This window comes from Chanodichthys erythropterus, chromosome 8 (genome assembly GCF_024489055.1).
Source record: "Chanodichthys erythropterus isolate Z2021 chromosome 8, ASM2448905v1, whole genome shotgun sequence".
Taxonomy (NCBI): domain Eukaryota; kingdom Metazoa; phylum Chordata; class Actinopteri; order Cypriniformes; family Xenocyprididae; genus Chanodichthys; species Chanodichthys erythropterus.
Genome location: NC_090228.1, coordinates 29,666,109 through 29,691,144, shown reverse-complemented (window position 1 = coordinate 29,691,144; position 25,036 = coordinate 29,666,109). Strand labels below are relative to the sequence as shown.

Sequence of the window (25,036 nt, the reverse complement as noted above, 5' to 3'; positions counted from 1 at the left end):
GCAAGTAGTTCACACTTTTTCATATTTAAACGAAGACCTGACGCTTTGGAAAAAATTGAAATGATTTGCAATGCATTGTTAACCATAGATTTATCCCTAAGGAAGAAGACAGTGTCGTCTGCAAACTGACTGAGTCGAAATTCGTAATCAAAAAAATGTATACCCTGAAAATTTGGATGATTTAATATCAGATATGCTAGTAGCTGTGTACATAAAATGAACAACTTGGGACTAATTGGACATCCTTGTCTTATTCCGCAAGTTATATTTATTCTAGGTGTTAGTCCTGAGTTTAAGGAGACATAACTGTAAATATCAGTATAGAACATTTTGATCACTGAACAAAAGTGTTTTCCGAAACCAAAATTTTCTAATGTAGAAAATAAAAAACCGTGTTCTATAGAATCGAAAGCTTTGAAATAGTCTATAAATAAAATCAGGCTTTCCGATTCCAAAAAAGACTGATAGTCCAGCATGTCCAATATTAATCTCACATTATTTTGTATACTTCTACCTTTTATAAACGCAGACTGAGTTTCATCTACTATTTTATCGATTACTATTTTCAATCTCTCTGCATATATTAACGCTAATAACTTATAATCGTTGCAGAGCAACGTAATAGGTCTCCAATTGTCTAAATTTGTTGTATCTTTTTTTGTTTTGGGGAGTAGAGTTATTATACCAGTTTTCATTGTTGGAGTAAGACATCCTTCATGTATACATTCTATAAATACATTCAATAACAATTCTTTGATATCTTCCCAAAAAAACTTCAAAAATTCCGATGTCAAGCCATCAATTCCAGGTGACTTCCCATTCTTCATTTTTTTCAGGGCATTTTCTATTTCTTGCAAATTTATTTTGTCTTCTAACCTTATTTTGTCATTCTCCCCAATCCTTTTAATATTACTTTTAATCTGAGTAAAAAAGGATTCACAGTCCTCTTTTTGGAAATTTGAGCTATACAAGTCAGAGTAAAAGAGTTGAACTTCCTCATTTATTTGGCAAGGGTCTTCTATGACTATGTCTTTTTTTTTAAATTTGCAAATTCTTTTTTTAGATTGTCTAGATTTTTCTAAGCCATAGAAATATGTTGTGTTCTTCTCACCTTCTTCAATCCATCTAGCCTTGGATCTTACAAAGGCTCCACTTGCTTTTTCTAAATAAATTTCATCAAACTGTTTTTGGAGGGAGTTCAACTCAGTTAGTTCTTCCTCCGAAACAGTTTTACCACAGAGTATGTTAATCCTTTTCAGTATTTCTTTCTGTTTTAGTTTACTTGTTTTTGACATGCTTTTCCCCATTTCAATTGCCAACCTCTTTGTTTCAAATTTAAACCATTCCCACTTCCCTTTATTTGACATATCCATTCCCTTTACTTTTAGACAGAGGGATTTTATTTGTTTACAAAAAAAATCATTTGATAAAAGTCTATTATTTAGTTTCCATATATTACCAGAAGAACGTGGTTGTTCGGTTACTAACAAGAATAAGCTTATTAAACAGTGGTCGGTGAGCGGAGATGCAGTAATCTCACATTTCTGAACATTATTACTTATTGAATGTGAGATTAGCCAGTAATCTAACCTTGACTGTTGGTTCACGTTTGAAGCACTAATCCATGTATATTCCAAATTCGTAGGGTTATTCAATCTCCAATAGTCAAAAGTATTAGTTTCAATACAAAAATTGTGTAATACTTCATTGTTTTCGGGTTGTTGGCCTCTAGGAGGTAGCCTATCCAACCAAGAATTTGGAGCAATGTTAAAATCACCTCCCATAACAACTTTATCTGTCATATGAACAGCTTTCCACTCATTAACTAGCCTACCCAGTTTCTCTAACATACTTCTATTGTTCGCCTTGTTGTTATATCCGTAAATTGAAAGCACAATAATTTTTTGGTCACATATTTCAATAGCTGCAATCAGCCAGTGGCCATCCTTATCTCCTACGTGACTAATTACTTTTCCTGTAAACCTGTTGCAAAGTATCATAACACCTGCCGAATAATTGGTACCATGAGAATAAAAAACATTATCCCCCCACTGCTGCTTCCAAAATTTCTCATCTGCTATACTTGAATGTGTTTCCTGTAAAAAAAATCAAATTTGCCTCAAGTTCTTTACAAAATAAAAAAAGTGCCTTGCGCTTTGTAAGATTTTTCAGACCTCTAACATTTAAAGAAATACACAAAACTGACATTGAACACTAAAAAACAAATAAAGTTAATGCCTAATGAAAACGCTCTTGAATTAACAAAAGAGCAGGAATGAGCAAATCCGTCCAAAGTATATTAGGGCTCAACCAAACCTCCAAATGCTTCCGTCAAAAGAAAAAAATAAATAAAAATAAATAAATAAAATATTTAGTCATATCAATGAGTCTTTTTTCCCAGTCTATTCAACAGCCCATAATAACAGAAAGAACAACAACTCTGAAAACGTGTGATTAATCAAAGTTTTTCAATCAAAGTTATAGAACGTATCACATATGCATCAAGGATAAACCTTTTTCCCATCGATGATCGCGTATCCTTCCTTTAAAAATGCCTTCTTTCCGCGGCGCCTGGCTTCATCCACCCGTGGCCACAGCTTCTCCCTCGCCTCCCGATCCTCTTTGGAGAAGTCCTTTTTAAAGATGATCTTCTTCTCTTTGCACACTCTGGCCTCCCTCGACAACTTCCACACTTCTTCCTTCACCTTTCGCGAAACAAACTGTATAATGATGGGTCTTGGCATGTTGTTGTTCATTGCACCTTTTATCCCCAAACGGTGGACGGTGTCAACATTTCGGCGGAGCTCGTCAACAGACATAGGGACCACTCTCGTAAGGATACCTATGACTTCATCTCTGGTTTTCTCATCTTCCTTCTCGGGTAACCCCAAGAGCCTGAGGTTCCATCTCCTCTTGTATCTCGCAGCTTCCAAAACCTTTTCCTTCAGGGATTTGTTTTCTGCCGCCAGAAACTCAACTTGTCTTTGTAGCTTCTCGATGTTTTCTTTATTTTCATCCGTGGCTCGTTTAATAGCGTCGGTGCGTTCATCGATGTTCTGCAGCTTGATTTCTAGGGCATCAAACTTTTTCAGAGCTTCTTGAACATTATTCATCCTCGCTTCAATATTTTCAAGCTTCCCATCTAGACCGTCGAATCTTTTCATCACAGACTCAATCGCTAGCATAAAGCTATTCTCCTCTCTTGCCTTCGTGCCTCTCTTCCTCGACTTTTTGGGTTGCGGACTATTTACAGGAGTTTGATCGTCCTCGAGATTAACACAAGATTGCTCCATTTCTTGGATTTCGTTTTCACTCGTATCACTCTGCGCAGTGGTGCCGTAGTCATGTTCGACGATGTTAGCTTCACCATGTTTTTCCATCTTTCCCTTAGTTTGTAATTTCGGTGCAATTTATTCCTCAAAAAGTTCAAAAGTTTTGTCAAAAGCAAATAAAAGTCACTTCTGTTACAATATGGTTTGGTTGATTTTTCATTTAAGTAAAGATGGACTTGAAAAACAAATTTTTCTTCGGAGCCTGCTTGAGATTAAACCACTCACTCCGCCATCTTGATTTGTCCCCCACCCATAGAGTTCTGAACAGCAGTTTTGAAGCGAAAATGAGGACGCGGCCATCTTAGCTGCGCGTCACCGCACTCCCGGATAACTGAAAATGGGCAAAGAGGCGGGGAGGTGGTTTGAGCTGATATGACTGGTTGCTGAAACCACGCCCGCCTAGCTCGACGTGACCACGTTAGCAAGCAAAGGAGCTATCTATCTAGATACTATCTAAATTATTAATAAAGATAAGTTTTAACATCAGAAAGTTATAAAGGTTTACTGTCAATTTACGGTGTTTTTTTTTAAGATATAGATGCTCCAACACCAGTAGTGTTGGGTGTGCAAATAACAACATGGAACATCAAATGGGACTTCATACCTTTATAATAGAGATCGCGAGATGAATCCAATCTGTGGCACTTGGGTAAAATATAAATGTCCATTGCAAAACAAAAAAAAAACATTTCACATTTCTTCTGAATGATCTGCTCTCTGTCATCGTTCTTCAAGAAAGGATGCAATCTGAGCAGCGATCGTATCTAACAAACAAATGAGCCTGTGTCCAAAGTATATTTTTTTTTCAAAATAGTGCAGCAGTTTTAGTTATAATATCCAAGCAGTGCTGTCAGAGTTGTATTTCCTCCTGGTTTTGTCATTGTAGTAACGTTAAATCTCGCAATCAAAACTTTCAGCCAATGCCACGATCCAACAACGTGTGTTCTGTCTCTTCCGCATGCATGCACATCTACGACACACATCAGTCTCGAATATTATGCAGCAAGCCATATTTTATAATTATATAAAATAATCAAGAAAAAAAGTACAAAAACGGCTGAGATGCCAAATTCAGCGGCAGCTGAGGTAACATGACGGCTCACAGACAGCAGCGCACTCTACCTGTCACTCAAGTGACCACGCCCTTAATTATGCAGAACTTTTAAGGCTTAATATAATTTAAACGGATAAGTTATAAAAAAATTCACCCCCCTCAGAGTTGTCATGAAGGGCAAAAATAGCAGTATAGACCAAAACCACAATTTGAACCAACTTGTAAACATGTTTTTTTCTGCTATAAACTTGGCCAATTTAACATGGGACTCTATGAGATTCTGCTCTCTTTTGGAGCCTGTCCCTAGCGGCCAGTCGATGAATCGCAGTTTAAGTTACTTCCGTATTGGCTTCACGAGGGGGAGGTTGCCGCTTGGTTAGCAATCGAGAAAAGCTAAAATACGTTTAGAATCTTACTCTGCTATTAGTTTCTGTGATCGGTATCTCCATATTGATTTCATGTTATTGGTTCGTCGGATGGCAAAAATACCTTTATCCATGATGAAAGTGGAGCGGGCGGTCGCTGAATCAGCTCGTCCAAAAATTACGAAAATTAATCTGACATATTCGGATGGGTCTACATTTCTCACAGGACTTCTGAGTTAGCCGGGAAGCAGTAATTTTCCGAATTCACGTACAAATATGGGAAAAAATAAGTGAACTTGGCTGCGCTGTGTTTTTGACTCTCAAAGAACCGGTTCATATTTGTTAATGAAGCATACTGGGCGCACTGCGTGCAACCATTACGCACAGTTTATTGAAAGACGTGTTTTTTATATCCCCTCGAGTCATATATATATATATATATATATATATATATATATATATATATATATATATATATATATATGAAGAGTTTCGTTGCAAAACGAGATAAATCCGTTTTTAACATTTTTGTCAAAACATGTTTATTATTATGTTATCATGTTATTATTTTGTTTTATGGTGCTACTTAGCTGTATTTTTCAAGTTATGAAGGTTTAAATCAAAACAAACCAACTGCAGTTGAATTGATATTAATTGGAATGCACAACCAAAAAACAAGATTTTTGAAAAATTAAAAAAATGGATTTATCTCGTTTTGCAACGAAACTCTTCATATATATATATACATATATATAAAAAACATAACAAATAACATGTACAATCATCCAAAATTATTAAAAGTGATTCAAATAGCACATGCACACATACATGCATAAACAAACACATTAAAAAAAAAAAAAATGTTCGTTTCCTTCTATCTACATCAAACCGAATAGTAACCCATCCAAAACAGACATATATAATCCCAGGAACCATACTGTCAGTATACAATATCCCATCGAGTCATTTTCGTATCGATTCAATATAGGCTGTTCATTTAGTCTCTTAAAATTGCTTATTGTTCTACATGATTTCATCTCTTCACGTAAAACATTTGCCCATAGGCTAATATTCAAATAATTGTGAGCTAGGTGTTAAATCATGCAGTTTTGGCTAATAAATCATGGTCAAAAACACTTGAACAAAAAACTCTTTTCTTTATTTCACGTTATGTAGGCTATGACATTTTGTAGATGCCCAGCTAACCAAAATACGTGACTGTTACGTAACTGCAACGTAATTTGGTGACCAAACTTTCGTCGTGGCGACGTAACTGGCAACCGGAAAAGTGAAAGGTGCCTATACGTCGCCACAACGTAACTTTGTGACATTGCCAGTTAGTAACTGCGACGTCGTGGCAACGTTGTGTATCAATAGTTGTGTGTTGGTCATCAGTTGGTAATTCTTATATTTATTTATTTTTCTATGGGTGGACATGCAGTAGTTTAACCTAATTTATGTCCTCATTTGCCCAAACTAATGTAAAGGCTATTCCAACAGCTGTGAACGATGAATGCAGACTCGAAATGAATTCATTTATTTTGAAAAACACTCCAAATACTCCAAATAAAAATGAAATACACTCAAACTATAAATAAAAACATGTAGCCTACAGCGAAACATAAAATAAAAGCATTAAAGACGTTTTGCTCTCAGTATCATTAAAAACATATGCTATGCTAACGTAACGTTTTGCTAACATATATTTCAGACGATCAAGGAAATCACAAAGGTAAAAATATTAACAAAAGTACTTAAAGTAGACTGTGGGTAATGTTACTTAACCAATCTGACGCAGTTGTTGAACTTTATTGCTATAAAACTGACGAGAAACACGGAGAAACTTCGACGCTGTCCTCTCCAGCAGCTTGAATGTTTTCCCGGTTGCCATGGCAACTCTAACGGCCACCTGCACTAACGTAAACATAACAATAAAAAAAGGTTTTGCGTCTTTCCAAAGTTAACTTTATACATTTTTACAAAAGCCATTTATTCGTTGTCACCTCGGAAAAAATAAATTCTTCTCTCAGAAAAATTAACTTTACACTCTTATCAACATACTGTGGGCACTACATTTGTGAAGGCGCGCGCTGTATGTCACGTCACTATATATAAAAAGCAGTCATCCATACTCTGATTTGGTGAAAAGAAACATTTTTTTTTCTTAAGGGGACATTTCAGTCTTGTGTCTGACATTTAATTACACGTTTTATATTGCAAATTCTGGTAATAATAACATATAAAGAATGTGTAAATGATGGTAATGAAATTACGAGCAGATGACGTTGCTGTTACGTTGCCAGTAAGTCATGGAATGACCATTATATTACGAATAGAGGACGTATCTGGAACGTCCTTAGTAATCTTGTAACGTTTGGAGAATGTACTGACGACGTTGTGATATGGTAATTTGATGGTTATATTATTACGGGCATACAACGTTGTAGTTACGTTACTAGTAAGTCATAGAATTACCAATATATTACGAATAGAGGACGTATCTGGAACGTTCTGGGTAATCTTATAACGTTAGGAGAACGTACTGACGACGTTGTGAGATGGTAATCTGAAGGTAATGAAATTACTGGCATGCGACGTCGTAGTTACGTTGTCAGTTAGTAAGTCATGACATTACCAAAAAGTACGAATACATTACGTAACTGTTACGTCGTGTGTTAGCTGGGTGGCTTCCGACCAGGATGAAAGGGATCACATTCATCCTCAAGCGTAGATCTGTAAATAAAGGAATGTTAACCGCGATTGACATTGAGATTTTTCTGTATAATTTCCTGATAATTTGATGACCCATGCACTCAAGAACTTCTGGAAGTTACATCATTCTTAGATCCTTGCTTCAAAATGAATTACATCAGTCAAGACAACACCCCAACCATAAAAGAGAGAATGATGACAGAGATGGAAGAAGTTGCAAGAAAGGTAAGAAAATGGCACTCATGAAAAAATGTGTTGAGCATTCATTTCTGAACTGAAAATGTTAAAAATTGTAACTTGCTTGCCCTGTTTTTGAAAGTTACAGGAGAAAAGATCACGTGTCTCAGAGTCACAGGATTTAGCAGCAGCCCCATCCGGAAAAGCTAAGTCACTTGGAAGCTATTTCAAAATTTCTCAAGAAGTGTCTCCGGAAGAACCTCCTAATTTTCATCATGTGGTGGAAACAGAGATAAACAGCTATTTAACTGCACCAACAATTGATGGAGAAGAGAATCCCTTGGCATGGTGGAAACAGCACCAGATTAACTTTCCCAGGTTGAGCAGGTTGGCTTGCCGATACCTGTGTGCCACAAGCACACCATCCGAAAGCCTTTTTTAGTGCAGCAGGCAATATAGTAACATGTCAATGGTCATCCCTTAAACCAGAGAGAGTGGATATGCTGCTCTTTTTGTCAAAAAATCTTTAAGCACATTACCCTGAACAATGTGAAAATGGATCTAAATGTTCTTGTAGGCCTTTTGGCCTTGAGTTATTCATGTACTTTGCACTTTAAACGGCAAAAACTTTTGCTGTCATTGTTTCAACCTTAATGTAGGTTATGGTCTGTGTTTTACTGATGTAGAATTGTTTATAGTGTATTTGGGTTCTTAAAAGTTTAAGATTTTATATAAAATTGTTAATTTAACTTTAATTAAGACACTGTAGTTCTTAAGTTGTTAAACTTCATTTAAAAAATGGCCAAAATGTTTAAGAGGTTCTAAATTAACAGTAGAGTAGCACAGTGTAGCATAGTTTGTCTTTCTTTGGTGCTGTTAAACCCACCACAACAAACCTGAAGCTCTTTTTTGATATGGTAATAAATCGCATTTTAAATCGCAATTTTGATCAGAAAACCCCTCCCAAAAAAACGCAATTAGATTTTTTCTCCAAATCGTACAGCCCTAGTAACAGTACTTCATGAACTAGAGCACTAATGAGTGAGCAGGGGTAGAGAAGAACAGGAATTAGGCTACTAATAACCTGTATAGGAGTAGTCAGAAAAAAAATAAGGGGAAGGACCAACCTAACCGAGACAGGAAAGTATGTGTGAGCTCAAACAGAGGGTGAAACCAAGTGAGGAGAGGCGAAGAGAGAGGAAGTGTTAACACATCACACTCACACTGTATCGAAGTGTTAGTCGGATGCTAACAGCTAACGGTTGATTGAAAAGGGCTTTGACTTGTGTACCTGTAGGCTGCTAAAGCTAGCTTTGGCTCAAATCTCCATTAACAATGCTGTAGTGAGATCACTTCATCAATTCATGCCAATAATCTGAGATTTCCTCATCAAATTAATGCATTTAAAGCTATTACAATAAATAGTAAAACACAAACTATATAAAGGCCTTCCAGCTTTTCCTCATGGCGAAACCCATATTAGCATCACACACCCATGCGTTAGGCCCGGCTGCCACGTGCTCCACTGATGAACACACACTGACACACTCAAAATAAACTTTTACTCTCTTTCAAATAGCACACACACACACACACACACACGTCATCAACATTTAAACTCGTTTTCTACATGCAATATAATAACTTTAGTGATCCGTTACCTGAGAATAAACTGAGAATGATCACAACAGATGATGAGTGATGTTTTCCAGTGATGCCGTTTACTCGTATGAGCCAACTCTCGCGATCTCACCTGATAACGTTCACCCGCATGGAGAAACTCTCGCGATACCGTGAGAGAGAGCGTGACATGAGCAATCGATCTCAGATTAACGGATTTGCTCTAAACTTCACTAGAATAAAGAATCGATCTCGGAGTAACGGCTCTATTATAAACATTACAAAATAAAACAATGAATAATGTTAAAATAAAATGACTTTAAAACAATGAATAATGTTAAAATAAAATGACTTTAAAACAATGAATAATGTTAAACTAAAATGACTTTGTACACTGAACAGAACTATGACTGTATAACTAATAGAATATATAATACAAATAGACAAATAGAACAAATAGAAGTCACGCACCTCATGGAAGTCATCGGAGTATCCAGTCAGCAGGGAAGTCTGTGCAGCGACTTCAGTGAGTTTAACATTCCCACCACACTGTACCATGAAGATCTCATTGAGAAACTCAACCTAAAAATTACACATGTGCATAAACGTGTTATAGAGATCAGTTTGTTAATGAAGATTCAAATCTGAATAGTTATTTCATTTTTCATTGTTCAATCAGATTAAATTTTATAGTAATAGTTAGATTGTTTACTCTTTTAGTTTAGCAGTTCAGATCATTTTTCATTTCAGTAATAGTAATTTAGTAGTTCAATTTGTTTACATTTTAGTAGTAATTTAGTAGTTTTGATTAAGTTTAGCAATAGTATTGATAGTTGTGTTTTGTATTTAGTTATTTTATTTTCATTTGAGATCATTTATATTTATTGTCTTTATGTTCTAAAATATGAAAAGATTTTGTACTGAAAAAGTTTTATTTAAAAGTTCCCTCAATAATGATCCATGTCCAACAAATGTAGGCATTCTAGCATTGACACCAACCTTCTCCTCAGCCTTCCACAACAAAAGAAACAAAAACCCTTGTTTGCATTATGTATATTTTTCATATTCAATAAGTATTCTGTGCACTTCTCTCACCCTCAAGAAGGCCACAGAACATGACCACATTGTTCAGAAACTCTGCTGTACTTACTTCTGACTTATTTTCCAGACCTTTAAGGATGACACTGGTCCGAAATGGAAAGGTGGTCACCTTGGACCCCTGTCTGAGGTGTGCAGAGTCATGTGGGTGTTACCCAATCATGTGAGCATTGTTAAACCACAATGGGTGGCTTTAAACACTTTACCTGACTCGCCTAACCCACTGGAGAAGGACTTTATAATGTAAGGAAGTCAGGTAAAGTGGTGGTCAGATGCCCACTGACTGAGAAACAGCCTTTTTGTTCAGCAGAGAGACCTGCTTGACACACCCGTACCGAAAACACGAATTGAGCTGTTTCGGGGAAATATTTGAAACATTAAGAATGTTGAAAACAGTGCCATCTTGTGGCAGGTAAATGTACAGCAGTCATAAACCCAAATGTGTACAGCTCCGTTTTCTGATAATTCAGATATTAAAGCGTCACAATAAAATTTGCCTAATAAGAAGTGAATGTTGCGTCTTGTAACTAATTTAATGATTAAATGTACGAATTTGACACAAAATATGATGCATACATCTAGCAGACGGCATTCCTAGAAATGTTTAAGCTGTTATGACAGTAACTTTTTGCATTTTATCTGAAAAACATCATTGTCGATTATTGCTCGTGATCATTTAATAATGGTTAATGTCGATTAAAAGAATACAGTAAACGTTTTGTCATTCTTGTAGACTATGGCGCACTGACAGGAATCGTTTAGGAATTAGTTAAATAGTTTTTACGCATTAGAAAATAAAAACACTGTTATTTTAGTTATAAATTAGTATCTTACTTACAATGTGTCTGCACTTTTCCAGGACAGAATTGGCAATATTCAGAGCGTGTCCCGCACTGACTGACTGAGCACATGCACGAGCGTCACAAAAACTCCCGCCAATCCGCAGCTTTTTAATTCACCTGTCATAATCTCATCTGATTGGTTATTGCATCATGAGCTCAACAGGGATTGGTTGTAATGCTTAACGCTGAAAAAAAGTAGAAAAAGTAATATTGCATGCAAGGAGCATGTGTAACTGTAATGCTGCGACACCTTTCATTTATTTCCACATTTCACTTGATAGTGACAGTCGTAATAGATTCATTTTGATTGTGTAGGGGGACTTTGAATATGCATTTGTGTCTATTTTGGAGGAAGCAGGGCAATTGTGTCTCAAAGTTTCAGTTTCCTCATTACCTTCACCTGGTTACTGTGACAACGCCCGTCTATCACCACATTTCTTTACTTACTTTTCATAACTTCTTGCCTTTTAACTGAAAAACATCATTATTGTTGATTATTGATTAAGTAAACAATGTTTGATAGCTTTTCTCTTCCAGTCATGCCATAAATCTGACATATGCAACCAGTTAACAGATCAAATATTCACATATCCATGTGATCTCCCAGATGAAGGCTATGTTTAAAGTAACCCACAGTTTAATGTTTCACAGATGGGGAATAACTCATAATTGTATCCTAATTTAGTCACTTGGTGTTTGGTAAGGAAGGGCCTACTTTGCGTCAGTGACAAACAAGTCTTTCATAAGAAGACAACTGATGGCACCTGTATAAAACCTAGGTAGCTGTCTTGCTGCCTCGCTGTCTTATAAGAGAATGACTTGTACGGCAGCGTTTGTACATGAAGGTACCTCACGAAATTGATTTCGGACAGACTTCTGAGGCAGCGTAACAGTTTAATGATCTGCAGCAATATAGCGCGAGCTTTGGTGAGAACTAAACAAATATTTAATTATTACAGTAGTAATTTCTCGATAGAAATGATATCAAAATTGAAATATGTTGGTCAAAATCGTACATTTATACACAAACTGAGCAGCAAACGCAACTTTCGGACGCCATCTTTATTTTTCTAGCTCAACTGTCACAGAATGGAAGCACAGGATTGTGGGATATCAAAGGCAGCTAAGGATACATCTATGCTCCCTTCAAAAATCGATCTGAGGAAGGTATCTCATGAGAGAGGAAGTGAAGCTAACATTGGATTCGGACGTGCCTTGATGCCTTACTACCTTGAAATGTGTCCTCAGAAGGCAGCATTTTCCAGTTTTCGGACGCAGCCATAATATATTATTATATTTATGATTGTTAATCATAAATATAATAATATATTATATGTCAATCAGTCAATCATGCAATGGTATGCAAAATCATGATCCTAGTAAACAGCTTCTTCAATTAGGGTACAATATTTAGCAATCAAATATTTATTAATTAATTATTGGACAAGTTAAATTTGAAGTTGAAAACAAACATTTCAGCAATTATTAAATGATCGATATGTTTAAATATAGTCATAAACGTAATCAGAAAGTAGCAACAGAACTTGTCAAGGTGTAGTAAGAACATTTATTTAAAAATTATAGTTTATGGAAAACTGGCAGCCTGCACTGTTTCTGTTCTCATCTCCAGTCTGGGCAAACCACTGAGTAGGCACCAATCAGAGGCTGCGTTTTTATGATGTCATCATGTAGACTTCTTACAAAGTATTTTGCAGTATTTTAAAACTACAAAACACTAAAGCATTTTAATATAAAATATGAAGCCATTTTCATCAACACTATCAAATACACATTACAAAATCCTATTTTATATTTGAAATACATATAACTATTGCCCATCTATCCATCTATCTATCTATCTATCATCAAAACTACTAAACTAAAACTTAAACTTTCAAACTTCTTCAAACTTTCTAGACCGGCTTTTTCAAGCCAACTTAAAGTTTGTCTCGACAAACTTTTTAATCTGGAGCAGAACCTATGGGAACTATTGGACCACAAGATAAGCGAGACACAAAAGGTCCATAGTGTCGCTGCAGATGCCACAGTTGATGGACAGCAATACTGAAATACACCTGACATTAACAGCACAAGAGATCCACTGGAGTTTGGGCAAATCATCAAACTTTCTTCAACCTTGCCAAAAAAATCTCTCTCAACACCAGCTACATCTGTGCCGTGTGAACGAGTTTTTCCAAAGCCAGAGAAGCTCTGTGCAAGAAAAGAAACCGTTTAAGTGCTAAAACACTAGAACAACTTCTGTTCTTAAATAAAAGTTCTTAAATAACATTTTTGTCTTGTTTTTATTCTTGTTTTAATTTTGTGAAACATAACTTTACTTTCATACACAGGCTTATAAGGCTTGCTACAACATGTAAAATAAATAAAGTCCACCTGATCTTGTTTTTAAAGGTGCCCTAGATCAAAGTCCCTTTAAGACAAGTCATTTCACTTGGCGGCCATCTTTGAAAGGCCTCTCGGGCATCCTGGGCATCATGCAGCTCCTATCTCTTTGAATGGGGAAACATCAGATTCTCCAAAACTGTTTGCCAACCTTACGATTACATTTCATGTAACATGATATTTTTAGTGATATTTGTAAATTGTCTTTCTAAATGTTTCGTTAGCATGTTGCTAATGTACTGTTAAATGTGGTTAAAGTTACCATCGTTTCTTACTGTATTCACGGAGACCAGACTGTCGTTATTTTCATTTTTAAACACTTGCAGTCTGTATAATTCATAAACACAACTTCATTCTTTATAAATCTCTCCAACAGTGTGTAATGTTAGCTTTAGCCACGGAGCACAGCCTCAAACTCATTCAGAATCAAATGTAAACATCAAAATAAACACTGTACTTACGCGATTAGACATGCTGCATGATGAACACTTTGTAAAGATCCATTTTGAGGGTTATATTAGCTGTGTGAACTTTTTTTTTATGTTGTTTAAGGCAAGCGTGAGCTCTTGGGGCGTGGAGCATGAGAATTTAAAGGGCCAAACACCCTGAATCGGCTCATTTCTAATTATGCCCCAAAATAGGCAGTTAAAAAAATGAATTAAAAAAAATCTATGGGGTATTTTGAGCTGAAACTTCACAGACACATTCTGGAGACACCTTAGACTTATATTACATCTTTTTTTAAAAAAAGTTCTAGGGCACCTTTAATAATCATAGGCTCCTTGGTTTCAAACCACACCTGGACATTAATAGCAACATTAACTTGCTTCTCCAGAGTTACAGCGTTACACCTTCACTTTGCTCATGTTTTTACACAGCTTTACTGACAAACACACCTGTGTATAATTAAAAAGGTAGTGTGATACTAATTACATATAAATGGTCTGATTAAAAAATAACAAACTAAAACACAAAATACAAACACTAACATTTAATGTTTTTTAATGATTTGTAAATTATATTGAAAACATGACACTGTTGTGAAGATATTTGCAATTGTTTTGTAAAAGGTGTCATTATGTTTGGGACTAGATCTCATTGCTTTACTCTATTTTGTCCAGCAGGTGTCGCCAGCGTGTAGTGCTCCGAACAGTGAATCATTTTGTGAATCAATCGGTTCAATTGATTCGAATCTTCGTTTCTCCCATCATCACTACCCTCCGCGCGCGAGCTCTGCTCTCATAATGACATTACTGAATTCAGAAGCGCACACTAGCGTATTACTTTTGCTATTTTATCTTTCTGTGGTAGAAAGAGTACATTCATCAGCAAAATGAACAAAAAAAGATTATATTTTTATATTGAATTTAATTATTCGTAATCTTTTTATTTACTGAAAACGATTACGTTTGCGAGATTGTTACCCTATCAAACACACAAAAAAATGAAATAAAAATAATTATTATTCATTTTACTTGTATATTAGACATTATCAGTCTTATATATATCACAGTATATATTTATACAGGAGGCTCCAGTGAATATTTCTGGGGTTTAGTGTAAACACAGTCAAACCCAGTAACGGGGCATGTTGTCACAGTGAGAATCTGTCATTGAACAGCTTATTAAAGCCTTTTCAGCAGAAACTGAACAGAAATACACTAAATATTTTGTTAAATAGAAAAAAAGACTGTTCAAATAAGTCTCTTTTGTTCACCAAGGCTGCATTTATTTGATTGTAAATACAGTAAAATTGTGAGATATCCACTATATTTATATATTATACACTATATTTAATATATATTGACATTGAACTGTTTATCATGTGAATATATAGTTATTCCTGTGATCATTTCCAGCATCATTACTCCAGTCTTCAGTCACATGATCCTTCAGAAATCATTCTGATAAGATGATTTGATGCTCAAGAAACATTTATGATTATTATCAGTGTTGAAAACAGTTCATATTTCTGTGGAAACTGTAGTTAGATTTTATTTTCAGGAGTCTTTGATGAACAGAAGCACAGAAGAACAGCATTAATCTGAAACAGAAATCTTCAGACGGGAAGAGGAACACATTATTGTGATTGAGAGCTTCATCAGAACAATCGCTCCTCATGATCTGGACTCACACGGCTCTGAGCGACTGCACCATGATCCAGTGGATCTGGTCAAACAGGTGGTTGGTGACGTCCCGTCCTCGAGTGCTCTCCAGATAGAGCCGCAGGTTACTGACCGTCCACTTCCCGTCGTGAACGTGATTGTAGTCGTCCTGCGCTCAGATATATGGGAGTTAACGGGAATATATGCACACCCCCTGCAGGCACTGTGCATTCCCCACTTATACTGTCAAACAGAACTACAATTCAAAATAATGGTTTTCCGTTGTGATATACATAAAAATATCATTTATTCCTGTGATCATTTCTCCAGTCTTCAGTGTCACATGATCCTTCAGAAATCATTCTGATATGATGATTTGATGCTCAATTATTAATGTTGGAAACAGTTGTGCTGATGAATATTTTTATAACCTGTGATACTTTTTTCAGGATTCTTCCGTGAATAAAAATTTAAAGAGCAGCATTTATTTAAAATAGAAATCTTTTATACACTACAATATACACTACTGTTCAAAATTTTGGGGTCAGTCATATTTTCTTTCTTTTGTGAAAGAAATTAATACTTTTATTCAGCAAGGATGTGTGAAATTGATAAAAAGTGATAGTAAAGATTTATATTGTTAGAAAAGATTTCTATTTTGAATAAATTCTGTTCTTTTTAAATTTTTTTTATTAATCAGTGAATCCTGAAAATAGTATCACAGTTTCCAGAAAAATATTCATCAGCACCACTGTTTCCAACATTGATAATAACTGAGTATCAAATCATCATATTAGAATGATTTCTGAAGGATCATGTGACACTGAAATAAATACATAAATGCTGCAATAAAAATATTTATTTTACATATTTACACAATTAGAATTAATTGAATGCAAAAAATAAATAACTGTTATTTCATGTTATGACCAAACAAAATGTTTATATTTGTTTTTATATGATACATTATATATAAATATTATACATTTATAAAAACTTACCAAAACTACCAATAATTTCCCATAAATTCTAATAAATTTCCATAAATTCCTGTTAAGTTTCCATACTGGAATATTTCCAAAATTCCTCAGGTTAAGTTCCCGTGGAAAGTTTCCGCCCCTTTGCAACCCTAGTCAGGAAATATGGCTCTATATCAGCAGGTATCAATAGTCTATATTCGTCAATCAAAAAGGGAAAGCTGTTTTGACTTCTCTGCTCGTATTCATTACTTTCACGTTTATTCCCGTGCTCTGATTTGTTTGGAAAGATGAACAGCCAATCACAGAGATCTCTCTCACTGACAGACACGATTCAACATGCTCAATTGGCCAAAATACCAACAATTCGTTCATCTTCTGAACACAAATTAAGATATTTTTGATGATTTTTTTTGTGTGGCAGAAAAACAAAAATGAGAATCCATTAAAATCGAGAAAGCGATATTTTTTACCCAGCCCTATAAAGCGACGAGAACACTTTTTGTGTGCCAAAACAACAAAATAAGGACTTTATTTCACAGTATCTAGTGATGAGTGATTTCAAACTTCATGAAGCTTGACGAATCTTTTGTTTGAATCAGTGTGCAGCGTTCAGACTCTAGCTGTGGGTGCGAGCGACTCACGCCGTGTTTCTGGATGGCTACGTTGGTGAGGTGCACGAACATGTTGTCCAGCTCACTGGTGCTGGGCGTGTATTTGACCGTGCAGAAGCGGCAGAAGCCCAGTTTGTACCTGAAACACAGAGCGGTCAGTGCGGACGGAGCGATGCGGTGGCGTGCGGCGGTCACATACTCACATGTAGCACTTGAGCGGCCTGTAGCTGGTCACCAGCACATACAGACGCAGGTCGAACTTCTTCCCGCCGATCAGCAGAGGGTTGTCGATGTACAGAGAGATGACGTACGCCTCCTTCCCACTGTTCCCTGCCACGAACCTGTCAAACGCCAGCAGTTCAGACTGAAATCCAGCTCTTTAATGACTGAAGATGAGCGTCTTACGTGGACGTGCGGCTGTTGCGGGACCACTTCTTGATCCGAGAGAGCTTGTTGATGAGGAAGATGCCTTTTCCCTGCGCCTTCCCGCACGGCTTCATGATCCACGTGCTGGACGGGCTCTTCCTTAACTCCTCCACGAACAGGTTGTAGTCAAGAAATCTACGGTCAGAGTCAGAGAGTGAGCGACGGCACACGCGAGCGAGAGAGGAAGAAAGCAGCCGCTGGTTTTACCCAGGTAGAGGTGTTTCCCGCTCTCGTCCTTCTCAGCTAAGGGACTGGCCTCCTTCTCCAGGTCTTTGTGGTAGCTCTTGATGTTCTTGATCATCAGGTCCTTCCTGGTCAGCTCGTAGTGGTTGGGGAAGTGGTTGACCATCTGGTCGTCGGTCAGCCGGTAGCCGGTGTCCACACTGAACACGCTGCGGATGGTCTGGACGCTCATCCTGCGGATGACATGAAGTGATCTGATCAAATCAGTGTTTCAGGATCTAGTTCAGCTGTGTTTCAGTGTCAGTGTGAACGGATCAAATGAATCGAGCTCTTGCCAGTAGAAGTTCCAGTCGTCGCTGTCCGTCACCTGGATCCATCATCTCTTCTCAAAGTTATTGATCAGCACCGACTTCTCGATGTCCGTCACCCACTTCACCTTCCTGGCCATCACACACACACACACACACTCCTGAGAAACACACACACGTCCGTCTCAGAGACGCCGAACCACAACAACATTCATGAAACAGGAGCAGCAGGTCCATCACTGTGGGATTATTGATTGTGTTCCTCTGATTTCACAATAGTTTCTGACTTTCAATAAGTTCAAATACAACTGTTCAGTGTTTGTTCATGGAAATAATGTGAACAGATGCAACGTTTGCTCTATTAGTAAATGTTAAAAATAACACAAACTGAGGTTAATAAATGCTGTAGAAGTGTTATTAGTTCATGTTAACTAATGAAACATTATTGTAAAGTAATGTTACACACACGTTATTATTACACTGTTTGTCCTTAACACAAGCTCACACACACTGAATCATGTGTCACATTGTCATTCAGTGAAGTGTGTGATGATCCAGCAGATGTTGATGTGATTTCTGTGTCTTATTGAACACGGATGATCTGGACTACAGGCGCTGCTCGAGTGTTTCATTCTAAACTGACAGACTACAGATCATGTGATCAATAAAACACTGCGGATTGGACTCCAATCACAGTGTCAATCACAGCGATCAGTTCATGCTGAATGAGCTTTTGTTCAGAAGATGAGCATCAAAACAACAGCAGCAGTGGAACTTCACTTCCACCTGCACAACGTCATTTCCGCAACGATCAGCTCATGTTACAGATTACTAACATTTCACATGTGAAGAAAACATGAACATCACTCGTTATAAATGTATTTACTGATATTTATGCGTTTACTCATCGCTGAAAGGAAATTATAAGATAAATTATAAGATAAAACTCTTTTACAGTATTTTTACCCACATTAATGAAGCCAAACAACACATTTCACTCACACAATGATAGATGATTAACTTCAAAATAAAAGTCATCTAAAATCTTTTTTTGTTTTTGTTCTTTTAAAACAATTATGTTTTTAGGGTGTACTAGAATAGGTTTTCACGCTTGATTGTTCAAAAAAAAAAAAAAAAAACATTATTTTTCACATATGTTTTTCATATTGTTATAGCTCTCTTTTCCATGTCTGGCTCGAATGGCCTGTTTAGCTCCTGTTTTGATGAAGCCCCTCCTTAAAAAAATATGAAATGAGCTGTGATTGGTCAGCTGGCCCAGTGTGTTGTGATTGGAGAACAGCTTGAAGCGTGTTTAGGAATTGTCACGCTCCTTAACATAACATAACTATGAGTTTCATCTGCTCAGGTGAAAATATAAACAACAGTCGTCCAAACTTTCTTTTACCTTATTCTCTGCCACACATGTATCAACCAAACTGAAAAACCCGCGGCACTCCAGTACCAAAAGTGTGCATGCACAAACCAATGTTCCCTCTTATTTTTTTTTCGCTGAGCAAAACTTTTCTCTGCTGAGCGCACATTTTGGCCACCTGAGCAAAAACATACTTAATATCAGACATGTACAAGGAACATAAACACACACAAAAAAATGGTTTTATCATGCAACTGTAACATTTAACAAGCAGTTCAGTCACTAAATTAAGCACATTTTAGGTTACTTGAGATCTTTTCACATTGCTGCATTAACTGTACCAGTATCAAGAAATTCTATTAAAAAATTGCCTCTGAATAGCGCTGGCTCCGTGGGCGTGGCCGCATTAGCGGATAATGAGCTGAATCACAGACTTCTGACATGGCTCTCTTTTCATACAGATTACATAAACACAGAAGGTTTGTTTTCGATTTGACTTACATAATTTAAAACCTGACATCTTAACGTTTTTTTTAGACATAAGTTTAATTTTTCTGTGATTAGTATTCACTAAGTTACAGTTCATTTTCTGAGAACTATCAGATTGGACTTCGTTCAGAGGGAGACGAGAGACGCATCATGTTAGTTTTCTTTATTTTACAAAAAGCACAACATTGTGTTTTTACTCTGAGTGTATACAAATAAAAGAAGATATTCTATAGTTTCAATTGATATATTACTTATGTCTCTATGACAAAAAATGACGGAGTATTTTAAGTCTGTTTTGCTGCAATGTGAAAAAAACCTGCAAAACGCGCCAGCGCGTTTTCAGACCTCAGAGTGTTAAACTACAATCAAATGGAGTTCCCCACACATGATTTCATGTCTGTTCTCTGCGCGGCAATTATTCTTTCTGCGCGGCCGCGGCTTCAGAAATGCGCGGTCGCGCACGTGCGCAGCTTAGAGGGAACATTGGCACAAACCTATATACAGCAAGCCCCGAGGGGAAAAATACATTGCACACACAAATTCACAATGAACGCCAGAACATACAGAATTAATACATCATGACAGAATCAAATAAAGTCTGTTACATATGTCCCCCCCTCACAAAATAAACGTCCCCGTTTATGTATCAGAATAACAACATTCACAGTCATAAACAATAAACAGCTGTGTACAATGAAACACAAAACAGAGTACAAAGCACTTTTGTCTTTCTTTTTTTTTTTTGTGATATTGTCTAACAAGCACAATTTTTCCCAGCAATAACATGCTCAGCAATAGAACAAATTCTCATTCACTGAGAAATGCAGGCCCTTTAATACAAAACAAAATCATTGAAATGACTAGGAGGTCTACGAACCCTCCCAGTTCTACTCATGTCTGGTACAGACCCCTTAATTGAACACGGTGGGTCAGACAACACACTCAGATCCTCTGATCCTCTGAGTGGGTCAGACAACACACACCTCTCCACCAGAAACTCCTGACTCCAGGGAAAGAGACTCAGGCTGTGAGTCCTGAGCATTAGACAGTGTCTGCCTGTGTCTCCTCTGTCACAGAACCAATGTGTAAGGCCGCAACCTAGTACAGTGTACTACCTGCGCCCTCTCACCACAGTCAAAAGGATTTTCAATCCTGTAAGTCAGTCCCTGTTCCCCACATGAGTCCATGACCTGTGCAATTTTATAAGGTCCCTTCCAGTGGGGTGCCAACTTCATGCGGCTCTCCACTGGGTTGTGGAGCCACACCATGGCACCTACATCATAAGGCTGGTGACGTAAGCCAACGTCATGGTACAGTTTTTGAGTTTTTGTCATGAGCTGCGTCACCGTGCATCTGTGCACTGCTAAAGGCAGAGTTCAGTTTAGTCAGCAACGAGGAAACAAACTCAGCATGAAATGTTGACATCTCAGAGTCAAGAGCACAAGTGGGTAACAGTACATCAGCGGGGACCCATGCTCCCCGACCGTGGGTCAAGAAGTAAGGTGTGAAACGAGTGGTGGAGTGAGTCGTTGTGTTGTAAGCAAAAGCCACATGCTTCACATAATCATCCCATTCCCCTCTATAGGTCAAAAGATTCTTAGCTAGTTGATCAATCAGAGTCCGATTAAAGCGCTCAACCATACCATCTGACTTCGGATGGTAGGAAGTGGTGCGTGTCTTTTTAATGTTCAGCAGATTCTGAACCACCTCTGCCTCAAACTGACGACCCTGGTCCGAATGCAATGTCTCTGGAATGCCGTGAATCAGAACATAGTCCTCAAACAGACAACGAGCCACTGTCTGTGCTGACTGATTATGCAAAGCATAGAAATTGACACATTTTGTGAAATAGTCCTCGACAACTAGCACATACCGGTTTCCTTTCGAAGTCACAGGCAGCTCTAATATGTCCATAGCCACTCTTTCAAATGGCCGCACTGACTGGGACCCACCCATAGGTGCACAGTGGGTTGGAATCGGACCGCGTCGTGTTTAACATGCTTTGCACTGCTTACAACATGCTTTGATGTCCCTGTGCATGGAAGGCCAGTAACAAAATTGTCTCGCCCGTTCCCACACACGTTCAGAAGAGAAATGGGCAGAAGCTGGGGCCCTATGCAGCTGCAAAAGAATGTCTGATATTAAAACAGAGGGAACAACCATTTGGATTACAGGGCTACTGTTCCCACTTTATATTAAGTGGCCTTAACTACTATGTACTTACATCAAAAAATAAGTACAATGTACTTATTGGGTTCATATTGAATTGCAAAACACTTTTGCTGCTATTGAGGTGGGATACGGGTAAGGTTAGGGAAAGCTTTGGTGGTATGGGTAGGTTTAAGGGTGGGGGTAAGGTGTAAGGGATGGGTCAACAGTGTAATTATAAATGTAATAACATAAATTAATTACAGATGTAATTACATGCAGGTGTTTTTAAAATATAAGTACAATGTAAAAACGTGTGTACACAATAAGTGCATTGTAACAAATGATTAATTTAAATGTAAGTACATAGTAGTTAAGGCCACTTAATATAAAGTGGGACCGGGCTACTTGTGAGGGGACAGAAAACTGTGCAGCATAACAGTCCATCCCTGATAGAGAGACGGTTAAATTCAGTCCAAAACTTCCGTAAACATTGAGAAGCCCCTTGTAATTTTCTCCTGGATGGTCTTTGGGATTGCGTCACCCAACTCAACACAGTCTCAATATTGGGGTCAGCCTGCTGCATTGCCCTAATATCTGATAAGCTGTGAGACAAAGCATTCATGGAAGACATACTGTCTGAATTGTCAAGTGAGTTCACAACAGTTGCATCTCCTGCAGAATTAGTGACTCGAGATGAACATTGAATGTAGTCTTTTTGATTAGAACTCACCACATTCACTTCCATTACCTCCTCAACACTGGCCTCGATAGGGCCAAGTGTATCAGGGTGGCGAGAAATGCATCAGCATTCTTGTGCTGTTTTCCATCTTTGTGCACAATGATGGATCAAGCTCCAGAATCCATCTCCCTCTTCTTCCTGTTGGATCATCATCAATGGACAAACGCAGAAGTGCTAAGAGTGGTCGATGGTCTGTGATAATGGTAAATGAAGTCCGATGTAATGCTTGAATTCCCTCACTGTCCACACAACAGCCCACAACTCACGATCAAAGGTGGACCAATGCTTCTGAGTGGAATTCAATGCCCGGCTGGCGTACGCGACCATGCCAAGTTGGACGCATCAGTGTAGATTTTAAAAGGAACACTGAAGTCAGGCAGTATTACCACAGGATTGGATGACAACACACTCTTCAAAAGGTTAAATGATTTGTCGCACTCAGCAGTCCACACAAAGGGCACGTTTTTCCCAACAAGTTGATTTAGTGGAGCAGCGAGTTTAGAAAAATCCTTGACGAAACATCTGTAATAGGAACACAGTCCCACAAAGGCTCTGATCTCAGAAGGAGAACGGGGAATTGGCCAGTTTAAGACTTTCTCTGTGTTCTTTGGATCAGGTTGAAGACCTTTCTGAGAAACGACATGGCCCAGAAAGACCACGTGATCTCTGGCAAAGTGACATTTGCTTGGATTCAGTCTCAAAACAGCAGATTGGATTCTAAAAAACACCTCTTTCAGACTTGACAGGTGCTCTTCAAATGTTTTGCTATAAATCAAAATGTCATTGAGATATACCATGCAGATGTGCCACGGGAGCCCCCTGAGGACCAACTCATTCATACTCATCTATCTATCTATCTATCTATCTATCTATCTATCTATCTATCTATCTCTATCTATCTATCTATCTATCTATCTATCTATCTATCTATCTATCTATCTATCTCATTCAAACTCATCTATCTATCTATCTATCTATCTATCTATCTCATTCAAACTTATCTATCTATCTATCTATCTATCTATCTATCTATCTATCTATCTATCTATCTATCTCATTCAAACTTATCTATCTATCTATCTATCTATCTATCTATCTATCATCACTGGTAGCTGCCAAGCCACTCCCTAGCAACCAAACAGAGTACCCTAGCAACCATTTTGGAAAATCTATATCTCTGCATCAGAACATCATAGAGACATGGGGGTTGGTTTATAATGTCAAGCAGCCTTTGGAGTATCATCACTGGTAGCTGCCAAGCCACTCCCTAGCAACCAAATGGAGTACCCTAGCAACCGTTTTGCAAAATCTATATCTCTGCATCAGAACATCGTACAGACATGGGGGTTGGTTTATAATGTCAAGCAGACTTTGGAGTATCATCATAGGTAGTTGACAAGCAACTCCCTAGCAACCAAACGGAGTACCCTAGCAACCGTTTTGCAAAATCTATATCTCTGCATCAGAACATCGTACAGACATGGGGGTTGGTTTATATTGTCAAGCAGCCTTTGGAGTATCATCATTGGTAGCTGCAAAGCCACTCCCTAGCAACCAAACAGAGTACCCTAGCAACCGTTTTGCAAAATCTATATCTCTGCATCAGAACATCGTACAGACATGGGGGTTGGTTTATATTGTCAAGCAGCCTTTGGAGTATCATCATTGGTAGCTGCAAAGCCACTCCCTAGCAACCAAACAGAGTACCCTAGCAACCGTTTTGCAAAATCTATATCTCTGCATCAGAACATCGTACAGACATGGGGGTTGGTTTATATTGTCAAGCAGCCTTTGGAGTATCATCATTGGTAGCTGCAAAGCCACTCCCTAGCAACCAAACAGAGTACCCTAGCAACCGTTTTGCAAAATCTATATCTCTGCAACAGAACATCGTACAGACATGGGGGTTGGTTTATATTGTCAAGCAGCCTTTGGAGTATAATCATTGGTAGCTGCAAAGCCACTCCCTAGCAACCAAACAGAGTACCCTAGCAACCGTTTTGCAAAATCTATATCTCTGCATCAGAACATTGTACAGACATGGGGGTTGGTTTTTATTGTCAAGCAGC

The 25,036-nt window shown here is 37.7% G+C and overlaps 2 protein-coding genes across 10 annotated transcripts in view; both read right to left on the bottom strand.

Annotated features, from left to right (window-relative positions):
* The window catches only part of LOC137024697 (NACHT, LRR and PYD domains-containing protein 3-like), a 39,877-nt gene that overhangs the window by 3,677 nt on the left and 11,164 nt on the right, over nt 1-25,036 (bottom strand). For 2 of the 9 annotated variants that reach the window (XR_010895735.1, XM_067392525.1), the window contains exon 5: nt 18,343-18,377. Coding sequence is in view for 6 of the 9 variants with exons in the window: in XM_067392525.1 (XP_067248626.1) it covers nt 18,376-18,377 (2 nt within the window). In the remaining 3 variants the exon portion in view is untranslated. Of the gene's footprint in view, nt 1-9,731; nt 9,843-15,748; nt 15,878-18,044; nt 18,142-18,342; nt 18,378-22,141; nt 22,199-25,036 lie in introns of those variants that run through there. The other 7 variants (XM_067392520.1, XM_067392522.1, XM_067392524.1 and 4 more) reach the window with 7 other exon arrangements.
* Nucleotides 16,584-18,074, bottom strand: LOC137024259 (polyglutamylase complex subunit TTLL1-like). Its single transcript, XM_067391587.1, has 3 exons — nt 17,896-18,074; nt 17,705-17,860; nt 16,584-17,640 (listed from the first exon to the last, which is right to left on the bottom strand). The coding sequence occupies exons 1-3, from the start codon at nt 18,072-18,074 to the stop codon at nt 17,499-17,501; spliced, it is 477 nt and encodes a 158-aa protein (XP_067247688.1). The 3' UTR covers nt 16,584-17,498.